At 38.4% G+C, this 26,774-nt stretch overlaps 1 protein-coding gene across 2 annotated transcripts; it reads right to left on the bottom strand.

Moving 5' to 3' along the window:
- Positions 1-20,598: 20,598 nt before the first annotated feature.
- Positions 20,599-24,687, bottom strand: LOC136223752 (transcription termination factor MTERF2, chloroplastic-like). Of its 2 annotated transcripts, none has more exons than XM_066011901.1 (2): positions 20,928-24,687; positions 20,599-20,810 (listed from the first exon to the last, which is right to left on the bottom strand). In XM_066011901.1, exon 1 carries the CDS (start codon positions 24,522-24,524, stop codon positions 23,358-23,360), a length of 1,167 nt encoding a protein of 388 aa, XP_065867973.1. In that variant the 5' UTR covers positions 24,525-24,687; the 3' UTR covers positions 20,599-20,810; positions 20,928-23,357. The 2 variants fall into 2 exon arrangements, with proteins under 2 accessions (XP_065867973.1, XP_065867974.1); XM_066011902.1 differs by having other exon boundaries at positions 20,599-21,190; positions 22,486-24,687.
- Between the last annotated feature and the right edge of the window lie 2,087 nt (positions 24,688-26,774).

Genomic DNA, 26,774 nt, shown 5'->3' with positions numbered 1-26,774 from the left:
AGCCCGACCGGAGAGATCATCCATAGGCGTGCCTATACCAGGCTACGGGAGGGATTATGCTACGATCCGCTATGACGAGTCTGGGACACCTTATGCGGGATTCGAGGCGGCCCCTCCTATCTTCTCCTCGAGGGTCCCGTTTGATCCCTCGGACGCTTCACTGACCACTAGGGAGACCTGTACAGACTACGTGGATCTATCCGGCTTCCTACGAGATCGCCTCAGCTTGCGCTGCACCGACCACCTGGTATGTATCATTACTGTACTTTAGTGTAGTGAAATGTATGCATGTATGTATGATTTATGTTTTTGCCTATGCTGCCTCTTATCTTTTTTTTTCCTTTTTTTTTTGTAGAGTGATCTTCATGCCCATGAGCGGAGACACAGTGAGCTAGTGCGGGAAGCTGATGCCCGAGTTGGTCGTGTGTATCAAGAGAGGAACGACCACTGGTCGGGGATGATGCGACGGGAGACTAAGGGTCGCCTTGCCGTCGAGGAGAGGGCGCGTGATGAGTCGATCAGACGCCTTGCTACAGAGGAGAGAGCACGAGCTGCTGATGAGAGAGCACGGGTTTCTGATGAGAGAGTGCGAGCTTCTGATGAGAGAGCGCGTGCTGCCGAGGAGACACTATCTGCGGAGCGGGCATCTCACCTGAGAGATTTTGAGAACTATTGGGACTTCCCTCCGTATTAGGCTCGTAGCTTTCATTGTTGCTTTGTAGCTTTTATTAGGGTTTCTCCGATGTATAGCTGATGTATAGGGAGTGGGGTGGATAGTAGGTAGGCTTTTTGTGAAAAGTAGGATAGGAAATGTATAACTCGTGATTCATATTACCATGCATTCAGTAGATTATGATGATTCCAACCATTCTCGTCAAATATATTCATGCCTTTATTTATTTACAAACAACAGAAATACTTAGTCTCTTATACATTGTTTTTGTAATTGCTCAAGTTATAACTATTGTTACCAGGACCCGCCTTTCGGTTTTCGGATCCCGGCGATTTTTCTCCTCTCCTTTTACTATCCCGGAATTTTTAAATGAGTGCCCTTTCGGGTTTTCACCCATTGGGATTGCCCTTATTGTTGCATAGGTCGCCCTTTGCGGGTTTTCGACCCATCGGGAATTTTTCTTTATTTTTCTCTTTTTTTTTTTTTTTTTTTTTTACGAAAAGTATTTCTTAAGCCTATCCAGATTGGTAGGTTCAGAGAATTCCATGCCGTCCATTGTGGTTAACTTCACCGCTCCTTTGCTTAGTATCTTCTTCACGACGAATGGTCCTTCCCAGTTAGGCCTGAACTTCCCCCTCGGGTCGGTGTGCGTCACACGGATCTGTTTCAGCACCAAATCTCCTTCTTTGATAGGGCTGGTCTTGACTTTTTTATTGAAAGCCCGAGCCATCCTTCTTTGATATAACTGTACATGGTAAAGGGCTTCCATCCTTTTCTCATCAACTAAAGCCAACTGCTCACATCGCCTCTTCACCCATTCCGTTTCGGGAATTTCTGCTTCCACTGCGATTCTCAACGATCGCTTTTCGATCTCAATCGGCAGGACTGCTTCTGTTCCGTATACCAAGGAGAATGGCGTTGCTCCAGTCGAGGTTCTGACTGTCGTGCGATAAGCCCACAACGCGAGTGGGAGGTGCTCATGCCAATTCCGATGTGATTCCACCGTCTTTACGAGGATCCTTTTAAGGTTCTTATTAGCTGCTTCTACTGCCCCATTAGCCTGTGGACGGTATGGAGAAGACCTGTGATGTTCAATTCCATATTCTCGGAAAAGATTCCTTACTTCCCCCTGAAACTGGACCCTGTTATCCGTGATCATGTGATGAGGCACTCCGAACCTGGTGATCAAGTGTTTTTCAATGAACTTTCTCATCTGCTTGGATCCCAGTTTGCTAAACGACTCTGCTTCTACCCATTTGGTGAAATAATCGATGGCGACTGCAATAAACTTATGTCCATTTGAAGCATTAGGCCTTACTTCCCCGACGATGTCAGTGCCCCAGGCAGCGAATGGCCAAATAGGTGCTAGCACATGTAGTTCCATGGCCGGAAGATGACTGCAATCGCCGTGGATTTGACAATCGTGACATTTCTTCGCATACTCGTTACAATCTCTTTCCATGGTGAGCCAATAAAAGCCTTGCCTAATAATTTTCTTAGCTAGTACTGCTCCTCCCATATGGGCTCCACAAATTCCCGAATGTACTGATTCCATCGCCTCGCGGGCTTCCCCCGCATCCAAGCATCTGAGTTGTAATCCATCAACATGCCTTTTGTAAAGCAAGTCGTTGTGGATGACGAACTGACGAGCTAGCCTTCTAATCACAGCTTGATCCCTAGGTTCTGACTCTGCCGGATATGTTCCATCTTTCATGAAGTTCACGATATCGAAATACCATGGTTTTTCATCTGCCCCTAACAGCATTACGTCTTCATAGCACGGTTTGTGAGATCTTCTCAATACCAATGGTTTCGAAGCAAGGTTCCGGGGGTTGTCCCAAACTGACACCAAAGTGGCCAAGGCATCCGCGGCCTGATTCTGAGCTCGAGGAATGTGATAGAAGCGACATTCTTTGAATCTCAATGCCAACCCTCCTAGCTGATCTAGATACGGACGTAGCCTTTCTTCTCTCACTTCCCAGTTCCCTTGTGCCTGTTCGATGATCAACTTGGAGTCACCCCAAATTTCGACATGTGATGCTCCCAGTGCTGCTAATGACTCCAAACCATAAATGCACGCTTCATATTCGGCCATATTATTAGTAAGAGGGAAGGATAACTTCTTCTCCATCGGGATTCTTTCTCCTTCCGGTGAGATAAGTAGTACTCCTACTCCGGCTCCACTCGAATTAACTGCTCCGTCGAAGAACATTTTCCATGGTATGACTTCGATTGCGTTCAAATGTTCATCGGGGAAATCATAGCTTACTTCTTCCTCTTCTGCATTCAGGGGTTGGTTAGCCAGAAACTCTGCCACGGCCCTTCCTTTGATAACCTTCTTCGTCACATATTCAATGTCAAACTCGAACAAAAGCAACAACCATCTGGCTAACTTCCCCGTCAAGGATGGAGTTCGGTATAGATACTTCACGGGGTCCATCCGAGAAATAATGATCAATTTATACGATTGGAAATAGTGCCGCAGTTTCTTCATCAACCACACCACTGCCACACATGTCTTTTCGATCATGTTGTATTTGAGCTCATACTCTAGGAACTTCTTACTCAAATAATACACCGCGTGCTCCACACCGGTGTCTCCCTCTTGGGCCAACATTGCTCCAATAGATCGCTCTTCCATCGCTACATAGAGGAGAAGCGGCTTTCCCAGTTTAGGCGGTCTCAGCACTAGCGGATTAGACAAGTAACTTCGGACACTCTCCAACGCTTGTTGACACTTATCATTCCAAACGACGGGTTGGTCTTTCCTTAGCAACTTAAAGATTGGCTCGCAGATTGCGGTAAGTCTTGCTATGAACCGGCTGATATACTGAACCTGCCCTAGAAACCCTCTCACTTCCTTCTCATTTCTCGGCGCCGGCATTTCCTTTATAGCCTTTACTTTATCAGGATCTACCTCGATTCCCTTATTTCCGATTATATAGCCTAAGATTTTCCCCGACGAAACGCCGAAAAAGCACTTCTTCAGGTTTAACCTTAGCTTGAATTCTGCAATTCGGGCCAAAAACTTATCGAGTGCGGCAAAATGCCCTTCTCTTGTCTCTGATTTGACCATCATGTCATCCACGTAGACTTCTACCTCCTTGTGTATCATGTCATGGAACAGGGCTGTGGCCATTCGCTGGTAGGTTGCCCCGGCATTTTTCAAACCAAATGGCATCACTCTGTAATAGTATGTTCCCCACTCTGTTGTGAACGAGGTTTTCGCTTTGTGCTTTTCGGCCATCTGAACTTGCATGTAGCCCATGAAACCATCCACATTTGTGTGTAAGACGCTTGATGCTGCACTGTCGATCAATACATCGATATGAGGCAAGGCGAACTCATCCTTGGGGCATGCCTTGTTAAGATCTCTGTAATCCACGCACATCCTCACTTTGCCATCCTTTTTCGCGATGGGCACTACATTTGCGACCCAAGTGGGATAGTCGATCACTTCGATGAATCCTGCTTCTAACTGCTTCTTCACCTCCTCTCGGATCTTATCTGCCCATTCGGGTCTCATACGTCGGAGCTTCTGCTTTACGAGCCTCGCCTCGGGATATGTTGGAATACGATGAGTTACGATTGATTGATCGATTCCAGGCATGTCTTCATATGTCCACGCGAATACAATTTCGTATTTTTTAATTATTCTCTCAAATTCTTTTCTCTCTTCAATAGTTAATTCTTGAGCAATTTGTATAAGTTTAGGATTTTCATCCGTACCAAGATTGAAAGTTGACATTTCTATTGTATTGATTTCAAATGTAGGCATGTTATATGAATGAGAATGCATGGAATGATCATGATCAACATCAAGCAAGTAAGCAAAATCAGAATTCATTTCATTGATAGCGTGGGTGATTACATCATCAGACTCAAACAAAGCAGTAATACAAATATCTTCGGACTTCTCATATACTCTCGAGGTACTAGGCTCATCTCTCGCTCCTGCAGTTGCCTCAATGGTGATGACTTGCTCCTCGGCGTTTGAATCCAGCATCATGATCTCCTCGACAAAGCAGCTTGCCTTTCCTTTGCCCCAGTCGGCGACATCATTGAAGATTTCAAACCCTGGCAGAATCTTTCCTTCCGTGCTAGTCCACGACTCGGAGGTTCCCGAATATGGCTTTCCATGCCCCTCGCTTACAAAATGCTTCCTCAAGCCTATTTTTCCTTCTACACTCATGTTGGATGGACTCCCCTGCTCATATCCCAAACCCCTCCGGGTTTTCTGACTTTTAAAATCCGGAAACTCCGACAACCCTTGATGGTGTGCTCCTAATCCCATTCCCGAGATGAAACCTCCTTTCATCATCTTCACCACATCGGTGGTCATGCTCGATTCGTAAATCCCGGAGACTTGGAATCTGGAGAAAAGTTGAGGCTCAATTCCCAATGCTGCCACCGAGCTCAGTTTCTCGACTCTAATTGTTACTATTTCCTCCCCGAAAGGGAACTTGATCATTTGGTGGAGCGTGGACGGCACACCTCCCAGCTTGTGGAACCAAGGGCGTCCCAACAACACAGCAAAAGTTACCGGGATGTCCAACACTGTGAATTCAGTCTCTTCCTCATGCGGCCATACTTTCAACTTGGCCTTGAAAACTCCTTCAATGTGCCTACGGCTGTCGTCATATGCTCTAATCACTGTTTCAGAAGCTGTCAAGTCTCCTCTCTCCACTCCCAACTTCGACAAGAGTTTCAACGGACAAACATTAATGGCCGATCCATCATCGACCATCACACAGCTAGTCTTCTTCCCGTTAATTTCTGCTCGGATATACAATGGCTTGTTGTGAGCCTTCCCCTCTTTTGGGAGATCCTCATCGGTAAATGTGATCTCAGTCCTCTTTCGAGCCATAATTGCCCCTACTAGCGCTGTCGGCTCGGTATCGGTGGAAATAACCAAATTCTGCAACTCCTTCATCAGGTTCTCATGATGGTACTTAGAGTGGCATAAAACTTCCCAGACCGTACACTTAGCTTGCGTCTTCTTCAACTGTTCAAGAACTTGGTCGTGGGGCTTAGGAGCCGAACCTTCTCCAATCTCAATCTCTACCATTGGTGCCTTTCCCTCGGCCACACGACCTGATCTCGTCATCACCGCAACTTTCGGCTCGTCATCCGACTCGTCCCAAATGTTGATAGGGACCCTTCAATTGGCATCCTCCTCGTCAGAGGAACTCGCCCAGATGTCTACGACCATTAAATCCATGACGTGAGGAACACTCGGATTCAGGAAAAAGGGATCCGCCGATCCATACAAGGCCCAACCTATCAACTCATCATAGTCACGGAGGGACACTCTACTCATCCTTCTTGCGGCCAACGGAATAGCGCCTCGTTGTATGCACATAAGCTGCACCTTATCGCTCATTGTCTCATTACACCGCTCATAACGGTGCCTCCACCTCCTAGCATAATCCACAAAATTTTCCTCGGGGAATTGCCTAATCCTGTCCAAATCATCCAGGGATCCCGTCCACGGAATGTACATTTCGTATCTCGCCACAAAGGCATTTCTGAGTGGTACCCAATAACACATCTCTTCCTCCGACAGACCCTGATGCCACAATAAGGCTTCTCCCATCAAGGTTTCCGAAAAATGTTCATGCAACTCACACTGTGGGAATCCAGCGTTATACATATGATCGCGGAATATCCTCGCATGCTCTACAGGATCCTGGTATCCACCATACCTAGGCATTGCTAACACCGCATCAGGTGTTTGGTAAGATGGGGAATCAGGAGTTTGCTCTGCTAGCATCCATACCGTATGTTCCTTGATAAATCTCTTCGTCATAGCTACCCAATCGGTCTTAACATACATCGGCAGCGACATGTACCACATCAGCGGTTCACCCATCAATGAATTACAAAACAAGCTAGTGATCTCTTCCTCTTTGAAACCCAAGGCTGTCATAGCCGACAAATAAAAGTGAAGGTGCTCCATAGGGTCCTTATTGCCGTTATACTTGCTCACCCTTGGCAATGGACGCTTGATGGGTCCAATCTACATTGCAAAGTGCTCTGCGGTTCTATCCTCAGCTCTCTGATACTTTTCAAGAAACAAATCCGACAACCGATCCCAATCGTGCTTGCAAGAGTCGGGCAATGAATGGAACCACTGCCAAGGCTCACCTACCAGCGAATGGTGGAACCACTGAGCAATTTCATCTACCCCGAAGGATTCAATAAACATGTCGTGCATATACTCACGCAAGTGCACTTCGGGATCCCTTCCTCCACTGAACAAACCCAAATTTGGCACGATAGTCCGAGACATCCCTTCACCGGTCTCTTCGGCACTATCCTCGTCATATGGTGCTCCACCATCTGATCCCTCCTCCATTGGTTCTTCCTCTTGTTCCTCACCCAAGAAGGACACATACAAACCATTTCCCACATTGCTTCTTTCGACGGAGTCCAACAACTCCTCTACATCTTCCTCAAAAGATTCCATCACTACAGTTTCCATCAAACCAACTCCGATCACGCTCACCCTATGATTAGGCAATGGATTGTGCCTAACGGAAGGGTTTGCTGATGAAGGATCAACTATCTTCTTCTCCTCAATCAAATCTTGGATTTCGTGTTTCAGCCTCTCGCAATTCTCAATCGTATGTCCATAACTGCTGTGGAATTCACAATACCCTCTAGCCTGAATCTGCGGAGTAGGTTGAGCTTTGTTATACGGGGTAAGGGCTTTCAACAACCCCTTCTTCTGCAGACGTTCAAAAACTTTCGCATAGGTCTGATCGAACTTGGCGAACCGCCTCTTTTCGATAGCATTAAGATCAATCACTTTCACTGTCGCAGATTTCGTACTCGCGCTAGGCCCTCCGGCACTATATCCAGACTTCATCCACTTGGTATAAGCTTTCTTCGGCTCCCCATCGCCTTCGACAGTCAAGGCACAACTATACATCTGATTGAAATCTGTGAACGGCATATATCTCAACTCATTCTTAATATACGGCAACGTATTGCCAATCACCATTCGGATCTGATCTTGCTCAAGCGGCTTCTGTTTTATGACCGCGGCCTTAGCCCTCCATCTCTTCACGAAGTCTGAAAGGGATTCCCCAGTCTGCTGCTTAGTGCTCTCTAACTCTTTCAAAGTGACTTCCAACATGGTGTTAAAACTATACTGAGCGATGAATGACTTCGCTAACTCCTTCCAATCCTTCTTTGTCACCATTGGCAGCGCATAGAACCATGTGAGGGCAGCCCCCTCCAGGTAAGTGTTAAACAGCCCCAAGACTTGATCCTCGGTCAGGATCGTGTGCTTCATTACCGCAACGTACTGATTCATGTGAGCGGTGGGATCTCCAGTTCCATCGAACTTTTTCATGTCAGGGAGCCAGAATTTCAGAGGCAAAGCTGTTGCTGTCAAGCAATTCTTCAAGTTATAAAAATCCTGACTTCCGGAGCTTCCTCCGTGCAAGTCCTGCACTTCCTGTGTGATGTGTTGCCTCCACTCCTCTTCCTTAGCTTTCTCCTTCTCTAACTGTTTTTGGACATAATCCTGATAATCCTCCTCATTCCCAAAGCGAGGGCCATCGTTCACCTCATTCTCAGCACGCTTACTACCACTCTTGTTGTCCTTTAGTGCTAACTCGGCTAGCTGGGCCAAGATTGCGGCCAGCTGGTCGTTGATATTGTTCACAGAATTCTCCAATTCAGCCACCTTCTCGTCGGTTGCAGACATACTGACGGAAGACTGAGTATACTCGGATGAAGATGATTCAGAAGCCACAACTACTGATTCGGGACTGTCTACTCGCGACTGATCAAACTGTCTGACAAGCCGATTACTCTCGCGAAACCACAACCGCTTAATGATGACGTCTGCGTGAACGGTATCCATTAGTATGTATGCATGATTTCATATGCATGATTCGTGGTGTGTGCGTTTATTTATTTACGATTATAAGATAAGAAGAACAAACGTTAGTTCTATTTACATGTATCACAACATCTCTCTTCCACCCTTATTCCTCCACACACTCGTTGGTCCAGGTCTCTTTCCTAGGATTTTGGTTTTTTGGCTCACATTGCGGTCCAGGGGACGCGTGATGCCGTCGATTATTGCGGGAAAATAAATCATTCATCAGACAATACAGTTCGTTTTGACGTATCAACGTTCAGTGACTAAGAAATCGACCAAGTTGGATTGTTCTTTCAAAATAACTCGTCTGTTGTCCTTTCGTGAGACGCATTAATTCGGGTTTTGACTCCCTTTGAGCGCATCTCAGTTTTTAGACATGGTTCGAGTTATTCTTCTAGTCCAATCGTTCGTTATTGTCAATGACTCGTTCCCTTTTATTCGCGTGGGTTCGTGTCTCGATTTTTGGATTACAATGGGATCTTTTGGATCTATCGAGAGACGTAACCACATGTTTATTTAGTGATGGAATCACTTTTGGACTTTATTTTAGGGAACGGACTCATCGCGTAACGTGTTTGTTCTTAGCGTCGAGAATTCGTTTGCTCATTTTGCTACGTGAAAAGACGGCGAGTCTTATTTTGAGCGCACGATAATCTTTCGGCTAATTACAACTCTTTGTTCCTCCCAATCCACGGGATATATTATCTCAGTGTGGTTATAGAAAATAAACGTTTCGTTGAATCGCGTGTTTATTCGAAGCGAGGATATCACCGTTCTCTTTCCTTTAGGCACGAATTTAGACAAACACGTACATCGGGCCATATTTCTTGCAGTTTTGGTAACAGTCGAAATGATCGAGTCGTTAGTCAAAACCCGCAGTCTCGTCCATATGGCGCAATTATATGGTTTGGCTTAATTCGGCTTCGAGATTTTAAACGGGGTATATACTCGTCCGAGGCACGTATTCAACGACATTGGTTTATTTTCTTTAACTACTCTTAGTATTGATATATATCGTAGATTCGGAATGATTTTGGTCGTTTAGTTCATTTTTCTCTTCTTTGTTTTCTTAGTCACCTTTTGCGGACACGTCCATTTCTCCTAAGAATGACACAAGGCATAACGTAAAAGCTCGTCTTTTATTCGGAAGGGACGGGCTACTTGTGCGAAACTTTTCACGTTACAACAAGGTAGTTCGAAACAGAAATGTTCTTCGTTTTCGTTTCGTCGTGATCTCGTTTTATCCTAATTTATTTAAAGAATGTGAATAACGGCTACCGTTAATATAGTCTTTTATATCGAAATGTAATTATCCTTAACACCGAACCGATTCATACTAATACGTGCTTACGTCATAACGTATTTCCTGAACACGTGCCTTCGTCGGGACACCGAAAGGGACAAGGCGGGTCGCACATGTTCATTCATATGAGATGACTAAGTCGTCTTTAGTTCAAATCGTTTCGATGTTTTAGGGTAACTAGTATGTCGATTCATGAGTATATATTAACGCATCGTCTCATTTTCTTTACATAGTTTAGGATTAGACACGTATCATGGCGGTTTGAAAACACGAACTGATTCATTTATCACATCAAAAATAGTAACGGGTAATCCTATGGAAACTTCTAAGGCTACTATATGCTGACACGGCTGACCGCGGGACCTCACAGGACCGCACAGATTCGCCCCTAACGAATGGATGGGGACCCTCTGGCGCCTTACTGTAAGGGGGAACTTACGCTATCCTCTTTCGAGCGACGAATGGACTCTCGCTAGAGGTTTCGCGGAAATTACCCAAAGGGTTTGCAATAATGCTCGTGAATGCATACGAAAAGAAGTAAAACGATCCGTCCCCGTTAAGGGCTTAGTGCATGCCTTCCGGAATCAAATTTCTTGCTTCCCCAGCAGAGTCGCCACTTGTTAGACGAGGTGCCGCGGCCTAATCTCCCGAGCGGACCGGGGGGTGGACAACCTCATGGCGACGTAAGCGGTGATTGGCGTCGAAAGCAACCAATCGCGGAATCAAGCTGCTCGGCAGGACCGGAGCTCGGAGATATGGAAGAGTCGCCACCCACGAATGGGAAAAAGAACACCGATCCCTTGCGGGAGACCGGTGTGGGTTCGGGAAACTTAGGTACGAGCCGAGAAGGCTAGCTCCTTTTCGGAGAAAGGCTACTAGGCACCCCGACATCGCCCGGTTATGAACCACCGGTCTCCTACTCAGTATGTTAGGCGATAACGGACTAATCGTATACTTCTTTAAGTTTAAAATTCATTTGAAACCCTTTTCTTTCTCTTTTTGGAAACCATTTTGAGCATATGATATTGAAAAGCCACATCAGTAAAGAATCACCCATTTATGTTTATACATACACAGAGAGGGGGAAGAAAGAAGTGATTTATTTACAACCGTATTTAAATGTTATATGGTGTGTCTATTCTACATTAACTTATTTCCCCAAAACGATGTTTATTACATGGTTCGCACCTTAATCGTCGTTGGAACGATTTAGGTGCGTTTTAAAACCTCGTTTGATGAAGCTTACCCGAGTCGCCGTTGGAACGACTCGAGTAATTGAAAACGTTAAAGTAAAAGCCTTTTAATAAGAAAACGTGGTTAAACATACAAGTCAATTTTATTTTGTACAAATTCATTAAGAAAGCGATTCAAAATCTCCATTATTAACAAAGAAAACGATTTTGGTTACAATGTTCGCTTAATCCGTCGTTGGAACGGACTAAGGTTTTAAAACGTGGTGTTTTGAAGACGATTTGAAATATCAACCAAAATGACTCTATTTATCTACATTAGAGATTTAAGAAAGCTCGTTAGCTTAAATAATTTAATTGAAAACTCTCTTTTTGTGACTTATTTTCCCCACTTATTTAATGGACTCTCTAACTATTATAATTACATCAATAAACACATTTAGGCCCAAAAATTAATTTTGCCAAGTGAAGCCCATTTGAAACATGGACTTATAAATGACCAAAAGAAATAAAGAAAATAATATAGATATATATTTACACATTTTAGCCCAAAAGACATAAAATAAGAGTAAAAGAAAATATACTATCTAATACATATATAAGAAAGAATAATGAAAATAATATATTTATACTTTAAACATAAGAAAATAGTGAATGAAATTCATAAATAGGAAAATAGCCTTTATCACTCAAAATAATTTTATTTAACAATAATTAAGATAACCCAAATATACCACAAAACTATATATATATACATAACTAATATAATCCTAATGTCAAAAAGACTATATGTTCATCCCCCAATATCTACTAATTATCTCCCAAAATGTCCAAGTAAATAACATTTAAAATAGAATTTAATGTAATTTAAATGAATAATAATAAAAAAGAAAGTAATATGTACATATACAAAAAAAAATTAGAATAAAAATGGAATACCAATCTCCTAAAATAATTATATATGTTAAAGTTTTAAAACAATTTGAAAAGAATGTATTACATAATCATATATATATATACTAAGGATTAAAAGTCTAAAAGTTAAGAAAAAGGGACTGAAATGGTATTTTTTACATTTTGGCAGATTTACCGACGGACAATCCGTCGGTAAACAGCCTTTAGTGACAGAATTGGCAAATTACAGCAGCACTCCAATATTTTCCAGATTTATTCAAAAGCTTTAAATTAAATCTAATTCAATCGTTTTGAACTTCCGAACTACCAAAGATGGATCATAGTCGAAAACGGAAGTTCCTAAAACGATGTTTTTATTTTAAAACGTTATTTGGAAACCTCTTTTAAATTAAAAACTTATAATTACAACAATTTCGATACCCGAACTACCTTTTTATCGGATCACGGTTCGTATTGGGATATCCAAAACGAGGTTTTTATTTTAAAACAAAACCGAATTTTATTTAACACGAAACGAAAATTAAATAAATACGCTAATTAAATAAAACGTGACAAAATAAATAAATAACTAAAGGAATAAAAACTATAGCATTAAAAAAAAATAGAAGGAGAGAATAAATTAAATAAAATAAAGAGTCTAGTCCTCGGATAATATCTTTAATTCGGTATCTGACAGTCGAAGCCGATTGATTCCACGAATCGCGAGCTCCCGTTTTTATGAAAAATTTAGTAAAAATTGAACTTAGGAAATTTAGAGATTTTCAATTTTAGGAAAAAAAATGTTTTTTCCCAAAAAATTCACTTCCTCTCTCTAGAAAAATATCTAGTGTGAGAAAACTCTCCCCAAAAAATCCTCCCATTTTCACCTTGGGATCCGTGCCCTTATATAGGGAAACGGATCCCGGAACAATGGGCGACGCCCAAAAAAAATTGGGCGTCGCCCATTGTGGTTGGGCGGCCGCCCAACCTAGTGTTGGGCGGCCGCCCAACAATGTTGGGCGAGCGCCCAACGCGAGGTTGGGCGCCCGCGTCCAACCCTCGTTGGGCGTTCGCCCGACGCATTGGGCGTTCGCCCGACGCGGTTGGGTGCCCGCCCGGCGACCCTCGGGGCGTGCCCCGCGCCGTCGGACGCGTGCACTCCGTGGCCGCCGAGCGCGCGTTCCGCGCAGCTAGACGCTCGCACGTCGCGGCCGCCGAACGCGCGCCCCGCGCTGCCAGGCACGTGTGCTCAACGGCCCACGAGGTCGCGCACCGCCAGCGGTCCCAGGCATTGCTCGGGCGTCGAGAGCGTGCCACTCGCGGTGCGTCCGACGGACGCCGCGCGCACGTCTCGAGCCGTCAAGCGGGCGTTCGACCATCGTCGTCCGCGTGCGGGATTCCGTTGTGTGCCCGCGCCGTGCCGTTAATTTTCCTCAGCTTATTATTCTTTATATATTTTTCAAAACTTCCGGAATCAATCGCTTCGACCTCCTTGTTTCAGGTTTTCGTCACAGGTCCTCCGACTCGGTGTCTACACCTCCCCCCATAGTTGACGGCCTCCACCATGAAGACCCCTTCGTAACCTAATTTTTTCCTTATAGACTCCACCTTCGATTGACTGCATTTTACCTCACATAAGAACACGAAATCAGGCTTTTTCTGGACACTAGGTCCTTCAACATACGAGCTGTTCGAGGATTGCCCGCCCCCCGACAGTTCCAACTCAGAGTACTCATTGCCCCGGGCTGGCTTGGACTCCAGGACCCACCTCTTGATCATTCATTATATGTGCTGATTGGTTCTCTCCGCTGTTCTGGCCTGATAAACCCTGAGAATCCTCTTCCATATTAGTGTTTTGAGTATCTGGATCCTCCTGTCGTCTTCTCTTTACCTCTATAATAGTGATTCCCTCTGTGTTTATATCCGCTTCTGTATTCCCTGTGTGGCCCTTTTGGATTGAAGTAGCTCTGAGATTTCCATTCCTTGGTATTTGAGGAATGTATGTATGTTCCTGCACTTTAGAGGGACAGGAAAGCAAGTATTTTGATTTTACCTGTTGTGCGGCCCTCCATGTTAGTGCACGGAGTGCAGTAGAATACGCCCTCTCCGCATTGTCTGGGTCAGGAACATCAAGCAATAGCTCACAAAACTTGTCAGAGTGACCTATGCAACCACAGAAGAAACAAAAAGTCGGCAAGCGTTCGTACCGGAAACAGACCCAGTGAAAATCTCCACCTGCTTTGCAAATCTTCAGTTTCCTCTTAAGTGGTTGAAACACGTTAATAGATACCCTTATACGCATATAAGTCCTTCCAACTCCTGTGAAGTTATTTGGGTCTGATTCTACATAGCTCCCTAGATAGTTCCCGATATAAACATCGACCTTTTCTGACATGAAACCAATAGGAATATCATGTACCTGTATCCAGAAGTCCGTACTGTGAAGTTCAATTGACTTCGGTTCCTGATCCTGCTCTAGAGGCGCCAACAGTAGAAGTTGTTGTTCGAACATCCACGGCCCTCCCTTCAGCACTCTGTCACGTTCAAGGGGATGATAAAATTCAAATTGGTAGGAATTAGGACCGAGTTCCATAACACAGATACCTCTAGAGGGGCTCCATAGATCGGCAAGAACGTTTTTCATAAACTGGGTCTTAATGTTTCGAGTTATGACAAACGACCCGATAAGGCTCCATGACGTCGGTCGGGGGGGGGGGGGGGGGAAGAGCTATATCTTCGTTTTGTAAAATCAAACCTGCTGCTGCTTCCTCTTCTAGGGTTATGCCGTAAATTGCTTCCGGCAGTTTTTCCATGGTCGCCAGTTGGGTAGTCGGGGATTTTTAGGGTTTATTGGTGGTCTGCGGTGTGCTCCTCAAAAGGGAGAGATTCTAAACTTCGTTGGAGTTCGTATTTCAGATCTAAAACAAAAAAACAATAAGTTCATTATTAGAAAAGGGGGCTAGTGAAACAACAATAACAATCTCGAATGCGAGAAACTTCATTCCATTACAATATTACAATTTATAGTCGTAGCTAAAAATAAATTTATTTTATGGGTTTCATAATACACAATAATAATTAGTATATATTTGAATTTTAAAACACAAGACACGAGTTGTAATAATTGCAAGCAATTATAAAATTTAAAAAGGAAAAACGTATATTTAAGTCACTAATTAATTTAATATTAAGCATTTGATCTTTTAAATTGATACATTAAATTTCTAATTAATTATATTTAATACATTAAACCCATAATCTTATAAATAAAGTATTTGCTTTTTTGTTTTTTTAATACATTAAGCCTCTATTAGAAGATTCGTGTATGTGTGTGACTCAAACTCTATTGTTAACTTATAGACGGTCACATCAGATAAATTTCGTAATTATACATTATCACATCGGATAATTTCTTAAATGCACATTGTAATCTTAAGTATACATTGTAAATTTAACGTAATCGTGATATTCTGACAGTTTTATGCATACTAAACAGAGTTTAAAATATTTAAAGGCTTATTATACCTATTTAAAAATCGGGAACTTAATAGGTTAAAAAATAATTAATCAAAAACTTAATATATTGATTTTTTTAATGAAAACTTAATATATTGATATATTTGAAAGATTAAGAGCTAATTAATAAAAAAAATAAAATAATTAGAGATTTTAATATGAATTTTAATTAAATATTTTTTCTTAATAAATCCTCACAACATAAAATATAATAATTGTGAAAGTTGTGTTGTAAAAAAATATTCAAATTTATTTAAAAAAAAGTATTAATAACATAGAGTGAATAAAAAAAAGCATAGAATGAATAATTAATAATTTAGCAGAACACATTTTATTACTTCAATTTAAATTATAAATAGTATTTGATTACTTTTTCTAATTTATATATTCAATAATATTACTACACTAATGGAAACTTTATATATACAAAATTGATAAATAATATATTAACAATATCCGTGCAATGCACGGGTTTTCACACTAGTTGATCTTCTAAACTTTTAAAAAGCCACCCAATTTATCCCTCCTCTCCGACGTGGCGTTTGAATTATTGCAGCTTTGTATTTTGCCAGGTCACCGCCACATCAGAAAGGATGAGTAAATTGGGTGGTTTTTTGGAAGTTTAGGGGGTCATTAGGCTGTCCTTTAAATTTAGGAGGTAAAATGAAAAAAATGGACAAATTCAGAAGGTTATGTATGTATTAAGCCATTTATATGAATAAAATAACTGAAATTCTATTTTTGTTTCATTAAATTTATTTTAAATTTTTTATTATATAATATTATTAATCAAATTATATTTAATAAAAAATACTCAAAATTAATCTTCAATATTTAAAAAATCACATCATTTTCCTACCAAAAAAAAAATCACATCATTTCACGTTAAATCTACATATTCTACTACACCAAACCAGAACATAAAAATCTTTTGAGTCTCAAGCTCGTGTCTTAAAATTTTCCGTCTATTTAACTATATTAATCACTGTTATGATGAGCTTTGATATAGTCTCGTAACTTTCAAAAATGACAAATTAAATACAAAACATGGATATTATGAATTTTTCAAGAGTTTTAATTAAAATAAATAACAGTATTAAATAAAAATTGGGAAAAAAATGGGTAAATTATATCCATGGCCACTTAATTTTGTCCATTTTTACGATATGACCACTGAATTTCAAAACATAATATAAAAGCTATTGAACTTTACACTGAATTATATTCATGATCACTCTTACTCTTGACTCACATGGTGAAAGGGATAAGTAAAATAGGAAAAAAAAAAAAGAAGATAATCTGACGAGGAGAGAGTCAAAGGTGAAAAATGTGGGTTAACAGTAATAATGCGTATGAATATAATTTAATGTAGAATTCAGTAGTTATATTGTGAAAATGAGCAAAGTTTAGTGGCTATCAATGTAATTTACTCGGAAAAAAACTATAACCCTTAAAATAAAAATAAAAATGAAAAATTGGAGAGAGAAAGGATTGATCGTGAAGAATTCTAGTGTTAAAGACGAAAATAAAATGATTTTATTTCTTCTTAAATGAATCATGATTTTTTCACAATAAGGTATGTGTATAAATGAGGGATATCTTTCACGGATTAATTTATTGGTAATATGGTAAAATAATAATTATAAATGAATAATTAAAGTAATTTTCTTAAAAAAAAATCGAACTTTATTTAAATAAACTCTCATATAGAAATTCAGAACACTTTATTAGTCTGATTGGTAAAAATGTTTAGAAGGAATTATTACGAAAGAAAAACTTTGATTTAACAATTTGTAAATATTGAATATTGATCTGTTTTGAAAAACAATGTATTATATATATATGTAACACCATGTCCAATACCATGTAAATATTGTCGCTCTGACCCAAATCCAACACATTGGACCTCATGTCTTTAAAACGCGTCTACATGTATTGGATTTCCATCTTACTAATAAGCTCCAATCACCGCCCTCCATTTCCGATGTGGGATTCAGTTCATTCCTGCCCCATCGCCATTCCTTAAGGCCATTCCTTGCTCAGGCCTTCTACCCCAACGCCACCCACTTCAAACCGGATCGTTACAATATATATGTATATATCAATTTTATATTTTTATTATTTGAAATTTCCAATGTATGAAATCCAAAAAGTCCATGTTCATTGATGAACCAAAATTACAATTTTATGAATGCAAGTTCATCAACCACAACTATTCTTGTTCTTAATGATCGCAACTAATTAAATAAATGAATTCAAATTATTTTATAGGTAGATCCTATTCTAATTAAAGCTTTCTGTGCATACGCTAGGATTCAAACTCGAAATCTAGCTTAAACGACTTCCTTAACCACTCAAGTCAATCTTAAAAGGTCCGTTTGCTATGTCGTAATGCAATGTAATGTAATCAATGCCGTAATGTAATCAAAGTTGTAATGGAATGGAATGGAATAGAATAGTCATTCTATTACCATGTTTGGTTGACAATTATGATACAATATAATAACCAATACAATACTTATATGTTCCTAATTAAATGCAATCATAAAATTTTATTTACATAATTAAAATCAACGAAAAACATGAAAAATGTGATCGAATCGAAATTAAATACAAAATTAGATTAACTGAAATCAATAAATTAGTATATAGTTTTTCGTTTTATCATATTTTTTACATTTTTCTCGTTTCTTTTAATTTCCATTTTCAACATTTTTCATCGTTTTTCTATTTTCTCATTATTCCAGTTTTTCATTTTTCGCATTTTTTCGATTTTTTGTTTTTTTTTTTCATTTTTCTCGTTTTCAATTTTCATGTTTTTCTACTTTTTGCGTTTTTGACAAGAATGAGAGGTAAGATTGAGAGGTGAGATTTGAGAAATGAAAGGTTAGATGACAATGTAATGAGAATTCAAGTCATTTTTCTATGTAATGGGGATTACAAGATTTCTTCAACAAAATTTAACTCAAGGTTTTCTCATTCCATTACAATGAAATTGTAACATGCAACCAAACATGGTAATGAGCTTTCAATGTAATGGTCATTCCATTACGAAGGTCATTACATCTTACCAAACGACACGTAAATGATTAATAACTTTTTTTTTTTAAATAAAGTGATTAATAACTGGTTTGTTATACTTTAAGTAGATGAAAAACATATTAAAGTCCTAATATATCTTTTTTTAGTTCATTAAGATATTGATCTTTTATTTGAATATATTAAACATTTGATCATTTATTTTTGCTCGAATTAAACTCTTACTTGTTAAATTTAATTAGTTGGGAACATCAAATTCAGCTATAAAAGCGTTATTTATTTGATATGTTTAAAATTATATTTTTTACAATTTTAAGTAAGTTTTTTATTGTATTATTCTATTAGGTGAGCTCATTCACGAACATAATAAACGAATTGTTCATGAGCAGCTTGTTTATTTGTTTACGAGCTTTAGTCATAAGCTCGCTTACAAACATAATTAATAAGTTGTTTCCAAAGTTCATGAACAAAAGTAACGAGCTTCTTACAAGCGAAATTCATGAATAGAATTAATATACGAGTTTCTGAAGAGCAAAGCTCGTGAACAAATTAAATGAACAGGTTGAGAACATGAGTTTAAGCTCGAACTGAGTTCAAAATTCGATCCGAGCTTACTAATTTTCTACCGATCTGACATAAGCGGACCACAACTCCACTCGACCCAATTGAAACCCTAAAGGGAATTATCCATCAATTTTATTTTATTTTTCTCTCTTTCTAACTCTCCAATGACATCTCCAAATTTTTTCATATAATGAATTTGGCAAATTAATTTATGAAATAGCAATCCAATTTGGACACGTTATCATTTGACTTAAAAACCCCTAAACTTGGTAAAAACATAATTGGCTCTCTCAACTTAAAATGTGTCTCATTAACATGTCAAACTAACTTAAAGTAACATGATTAACCTTTTTTAACTTTATATAGCAGAGGAATATGAGATTTACACAAATTGAAATAAATATCATTTTAAACAAATCCTAGGACCAATAAATCACAGTGTAAACAAGTTCTTGAAACCAATATGTCACTTTAAATAAATTCAAATGAACAAACCAATAGATCAAGTTATACAAATCCAAGGAAGTAACTGAACATTCAGTAAAAACAAATCAGTTTTTCAAACCAAGTTCAATGTTAAGCCTATTTGAAATGACATCTCTAAACAATTTGGCAAAAAATATATTTCAAGATAAGCAATATTTAGCAATTAGTTGTTAGCTGATTATCTTTTCTGGTTAGCTGATTTGACTAGTTGATTGTGTAAACTTGTTTGGTAAAACTTAGTTGATTACTAATAGCCGTTTGTGTAAAATGAAAAATAAAGACATGGTAAAACATTTATTTAGGGTTAAAGGGTAGCTAATTGAAAAAACTTCTAAGATCTTTCAAATCTCTTTTCACCAAACACCACTATTAAAGGTTTAACGAATCAAAACCTTTAAAGTGGCTCAAACTTTTAATTTTACCCAATGCAGGTCATGATATGACATATTGGCTAACCAAAATCTTTAAAAGAAAATATTGACAATTGAATAGCCATTTTCAAGGCATTTAGATTTATGACATTAAAATTGAATTCTGTCTAACAACAACAAGGAAATTTGCAGTAAACAGAGAAAAGAACAGACTCAAAGAAGAAGAAATTTGCATGTAAACAGAGAAAACAACCCAGACCAGACTCGAAGAAGAAGAAATCACCGGACCCCAAGAAGAAATCAGAGTTTCAATTTGACACCTTGAATCCATGATCAAGGTTAAGTTCCTAGTCACCAAAGAAAACTAGTAATAAAGAGTAAATTGTATCAATGGTCACTCAACTTTATTTACTTAGAATAAAATTAACAAATTCATATTTGATTTCAATAAAGCTATTTCAGTCAAATTAACTAAGCACCACATTGGACAAAGATATAATTTTTTATTTTTTAAATTCGGCTTAGGATGTACCACATGGTTGCTATGTTTCTGTCACATCAAGCATAAAAGCTAGACATATCTTATATGATCTTTAGTTGGCATATATACGCAATTGTCTTTTGTGCTAACGTTCTAGTAAGTTTTTATACTCAAATTTCCTGGGATGACTTTATTGAGGTAAAATATGAAGTTACATGATTTTATTGAAAGAAAATGAAGTTCAATAACCGTCGATGTATTTAGAAGATAAAACTTGATTGAAAAAACATCATTCATTGTTGTATCTGTAATTGAAATTACAACATGAGCAATTCAGCATGTTTTCATCTTCTAGCCTAGTTTGATTCTCGTGTCAATGGCCACTTAAATCCTGAGCTGAATAGAGCGAAACAACAAGGGTGAATAGAGGTAAAATCAAGGGTTGAAGAGTCAAGATCCTATAAGTAAACTGTAAACAATCAACCAACGTAAACAAACAAAACATTTACTTACCTTGTCACGAAGATATGGCCACAAGCACAGCTTCATTCAGGAACTGATTTGGTAACTCGAATTAGTTGTTGTCTTCAAGTTAATTAAAAGAGGAACTTTCTCATGACAATTTCATAAAAATTTTCAAGAAAAACTTCTCTGTACATCTGAGCACAATAGTTATCCTTGAATCCAGTTTCATCAGACCCTTTGAAGACAGAAGTTGAGTAATTGCAACTCTTCAAATGAGCCTCTCTTCAAGCTATATCCAAGTCCATAACTTTCTGAATTCCACTCAATTAAAAAATATCAAATACCAAAATATCTAGAGCGTGTGAAATGAATACAATGAGCAAAGTTAAAAGGTTGTGCAGATTCTTTCATACTCCCAAAACTCAATAACCTATCACAACAACTTGTACTGATTTTGAATTCAAACACATTTTGATATCTATGCACATTTTCCCAATAAAAAAACCCTTTACAAATCTATCTCTCCTCCTATGAAATAATTGGTTTTCAACACTCAATCTGACCTATAACTCTCTCTACACAAAACTGATCATATATCAATGAGAATGGTGTACAAATGGGATAATTAATCTATGAGTTTAGGCAACATGTGATGATGTGAGTGCAAAGAGTTTGTTAATAATGGGGATAAAGCAGAAAATTTCTACAATGAGACGCGACCAGTACTGATCCTGTCCACTCAGATGATACCACATCAATTCAATTGATGATGTGACATATCTGAATGGAGAAGCCACACTCCACATAACGGGATAATTAACCTATTAAAATTCACATATCGACGGGTCCCTAGAGGTAAAATTTGACAATATCAGGATGATTTGTTAAGTTTGGTTGATTGTTCACATTTTACTTATAGTCTCTAGTTGATTATTGATAATATCACCAAAATTGAAGGATTAAATTGACTTTTCATCCCTTGGTTTTACCTCGAGTGACCCTTTGTTGTTTTGCTGTACTCATCTTAAGGATAATTAACCTATTAAAATATATCAATGGTCCCTAAATTATAACATTATTAATCTTGTGGTTTTTGAACTTCATTCCTTGACATAAGTTTTGTTTTATTGTAATATTAAAGCCCAAATCAACGAAAATCAGTTAAAAAATTAACGAAATAACAACATGGACAAGTTTAACTACACTACATTAGTGATGTGGTCATAGTTATCCATGTCAACATCCCATTAAAATTTTCACATATTTTTATAGACTTGGACTACAATATTATAATAATGCAAAGTTGAGAGATTTTTTTATGTCAAGAAATGAAGTTCAAGGGCCACAAATAGTGTTATAGTTCAAGGAGCATTAATGTAATTTACCCATCAAACAATATAAACCAGAGAGAAATGAACAAGATGAACCAAAGCTAATTAACAAGTTGTGCATAATCAATCATACTTGCATTCAACAAAAAAATTGTTTGCTTTGTTTGATAGATATGGCTCCTCAAACAAAACACTTGTTAATGTTACAATAAAATTAATAACTTGAATCAGCTGCTATCATCATTTAAAGCACATCAAAGTCTGTAATTACGTACCAAATTACGTATCTTCAAATCAATATTAATGCATCTTCATGCAATTCTTCAATCTTTGCCGCATTGCATCAGAAATCTCCAACTTCTCATTGTACAGCTTTTTCAAATGAGAGATTCAGCATACTTTTCCAAAGAACCACCTCGATTTACACAATAAAAGACCCTTCGAATGACATATCCTGAATTAAGCACAAATACAAATCCTTCAACTCCCAATTTCCATATCTTCATGACTTTATTTTCCCTTCACTCGTTGCCTCATTTAACTTCTCATTGTACAGATTAATTAAATGAGGGGCTTCTTCCTTGAAACAATTCTCAAACTTTTCCAACAAACACTTCTCCGTACACTCCAACATCTTAGTCATTCTTGAATCCAATTTAACCAGGCCTTTAGATATCAGATACTGAATAACTGAACCTCTTCGAATCAGCCTCTTCTTCAAGCTTAGTCCAAGAATCAGCTTCTTCTTCAAGCTCAGTCCAAGTAGAACATGACGATTCAATGAGCCAAAGTTAAAAACTTGTGCAACAGAAAATGACATATGACAATTCAATCACATTGGAGAATTTGAATCCAATAACATTTTGATATCTATGCACATTGTCTGCAATAGAAGATGCCTTTCATACTGACCATGAACAAAGCAAAACAGAAGAAATCTATCATTCTAGCATTTCAGCTGCAACATCTTTCTTGGTTTTTTTGAGTTGAGGGTGATCCAAGATTTGTACTAGGAACATTCATTGATGAAAATAGGTTTCAGAGGCAGAGGCTGTAAAGTGCATGGGATAACCAGAAGGAAACATGTAATGCGGATCACACACACAGAGAGAGAGAGAAAATACAGCTTGATTACAACATCTCCATGTCATTCATCATGTTTTCCAGGTTTTCTTGTATCAGAAAGATTTAACTTATGGTCATACAGCTTAATTAAATGAGGAGCTTCCACATGACATTTTACATATTTTTCCAAGAAACGCCACTCTGAACATATGAACATATCAGTTATCCTTGAATCTAATTTAACCAAACCCTTGGATGACAGAAACTGAAGAACTGTACCTCTTGGAATGAGCCTCTTCTTCAAGCTATATCCAAGTAGTGTAGGACAATTCACAATGACTGAAGACTCTAATCCTAGTTTGTTGACATAAAAATCCATTGTAGCCCTTATATTATCCTCCGAGTATGTCATACACTTGGGAAACTTTTTGAAAGTAATATTGATATCTTTATCCGACCATCCCCACCTCTTATAAACCTCAACCCTGCCATCTCTCTTTGATTTGCTCACTCTTATCAGTACCACGATTGCTTCAACAAAATGCGACTTCAAAGGACTGAATCCCATTTCCTTCACTTCTTCCACAATCTTTTCGAATTTGACTGGAATTGCTCCAATGCATTGCCAATGTTTACTAATTAGCCACAATATATATGATTCAGGCACTCCATTTTCTCTTAAAGTTTTGATATTAGGTAGCAGACGTGCTTCAGGTCTAGTACATAGAACCCTAGGATTTTGTTTCATCGCTTCAATGGCTTTGTCTTCCGATTTGAACAACTCAATTAAAATATCAAGAGTATGAACCAATTGATTTTCTAAGCTGCTTGCCAAGATCCAGGGGTTGGCAGTGAAGATTTTTACAAGTTCAGGGGTTGAAGCTCCTCTAGAGAGGAGGAACTCGAGTTTGGGGAAAATGGTCTTCTCTGGATGGCAACATAGCATTTTTGGGAACTTTCTGATCATTTCAGAGATATGGATTTTGGAGAATCCAAACTTTTGGAAGGAGGATAGGACAGAATCAGGCTGCTCCGAGGATTTAAATTGGACAATTTTAGAAGCTGAAAGAGCAGATTTAGGAGATAGGCCACATGTTTCAGTGAGGTAAGAAAGAGTAAAAGAGTGTCGATTATCAGCATCAATGGAAAAGTATCTGAGTATTGATGGAACCACCATTGATGGGTCATGAGCAGTGACAGTATAGCGATTTCTAGAATGAAGAAGCGTTTTGCAGATAGAATGAAACATGATAACTGAAAGTCGAGATGTGAAACTGAGAAAGCTCACCTTTTTTGAGAGTCGAGAGAAGCTACTAGCGATGCAATTCCATATCCAGCCGATGAAGTTCAGTTCAGAACAGGAAGTAACGAAGAAGAAAAGCAAAACCCTATAGAGAGAAGAGAATAAAACTATGTCCTTTGCTGGGATTCCCACAACTACGACTGACTGGCAGTAAAAGACATTGGCAACAGTAAATCTATGTGGTAAAAAAACAATTTTTATTATAATTACCCTTTTACTTATGGTGTTTTATAATTAAATATGTTTTACATAAAATGAAGGCATAATACTCATTTTTATTATAATACTCATTTCACCCCTCAAATTAAGGCTTAATGGTGAATTAGGTCACTCAACATAATGTTTCTAGAGGTAACCTTTTAACCGGAAACAAGAGAAAAGAATAATCAATTGAGTTCTCATTTTAAACAAAAATCATCAATTGAGTCTCAATTCTAAACAAAAACCATTAATTGAGACCTCATTGAAAATCATTCGTTGAACGGTTTCAAACTCTCTTTACTAAACTCATTTTGAACCAACATAGAGATTTTTACAATAGTCATATTTTAGGATATGATGGGACTCAATTGATAATTTTTGCTTAGTTAAAAGATATGGTTGATGATTTTAATAATTTAGGGTCCTAATTGACTTTGAAGCTTTAGTCTGGAGAGCCAAATGGGTATAATGCCTAAAATGAAACATGAGAAAGGAAGTAAAATGAAGTCTGTAATTCCATCTGAGCCTAAATGCAATTGGGTAATTTGTACCAACCGTAGTAGAAGTTTGGATGTACTTTATAACCCTAATTCAACCTTTTTTTCCAATAAAATCACTGAACTTCGTATTTGATTTCAATAGGATCATTTCAATCAGTGCGAATAAAAAATCACCGAAATATTAACATGATACAAAATACAATTGACTATTTCCAACTTAGTACCATGTGTAAAAAAAACATCTCACGATTTATATTAGGTGATTGTCATGTATCTATTATATTACCATTTACCATAAAAGTGAAGCATGTTCAACATTTGTTTAGTTAGTAAGCAAATGTGTTATGTATCGAGTTATTCCAATGATTTTGTTAAAAAAATGTGAAATTCAGTAATGTTTATGAGATAACCCATTTTACTAAGACATTCCAACAAACAGTTTTATATGCTAAATCCATACTACATAATTATTACATTCCAGGCAAACCAAATTTGTATCTTTAATCAATCAAGCACCAAACTAAAGAAATTGGACAATTGCACCTCTTCAAATGAGCTTCTTCTTCGCCAGGCTATGCTATAACCAAGTAGTGCACGGTAATTGACAACAGCCGAAGAATTGTAACCCAATTTGTTGAGGTAAAAATCTGTCACTGATATACCAAATTCAATCCTCAACTCATTAACAAAGTCCATGATTTTTCGAATTTAACTCAATTAAAATATATAAAATAACCTGAATTAGCAAATTCAAGTCCCTAATTACCAAATTACATATAAATATATCAATATCAATGCATCAGATGTTAATGTATAAGACTGCTCCAACTTGTTGAAATGAGGAGCTTCAACATACTTGTTTCCAAGAAATGCCTTTCTGAACACGTGAATAGAGTAGTTATGCCTGAACCGAGTTTAACTAGACCCTTGGTTGACATAAATTGTACAACTGCACCTCTTGTATATTAGAATATGTATTATTTATCTGTATCAATTCTGTTATTTATCCCTAGCCTAGAATATAGGCTCAGTTGTTGACTATAGTTGTTCACTACAGAGTGAACTGTATTCTGTATAAATACGATATTTCATATCAATAACAACTCACTGAGAATTACAATCTCACATGGTATCAGAGACCCTAACCCTAATCCACAAATATCTTTCTCCTTCCCCGCCGCCGCCGCCGCGACATCACCTCCAATCTCACGGCCGCCGCCGCCGTTAGCCTCTCCATTTTTTCCGATCACCTTCTACTTATCGGTTCAGAACAGAATCGCAATCCCTTCTCTTTCCTTTCCCGTCGACAATAATGAGCACCAACACCGTAAACTCCTCAACCAGCACCCCCCTAAATCAAACTCGACAATGGACAACACAAACACAAATCCAAATCACCATCCGTCCCTCACCGTCTCCAATATTTCTACCTTTATCAAAATTACTCTCGACATAGAAAAAGGCCATTACCCCACTTGGGCTGCTCTGTTCAAGC

The sequence above is a fragment of the Euphorbia lathyris genome, chromosome 3 (genome assembly GCF_963576675.1).
Source record: "Euphorbia lathyris chromosome 3, ddEupLath1.1, whole genome shotgun sequence".
NCBI lineage: Eukaryota > Viridiplantae > Streptophyta > Magnoliopsida > Malpighiales > Euphorbiaceae > Euphorbia > Euphorbia lathyris.
Note: the sequence above shows the minus strand (reverse complement) of the source record. Positions and strands in the feature narration are given on the sequence as shown.

Excerpts from the sequence above, each read along its gene's own strand:
- LOC136223752 (XM_066011901.1), bottom strand. The coding sequence starts at position 24,524 with ATGTTTCATTCTATCTGCAAAACGCTTCTTCATTCTAGAAATCGCTAT.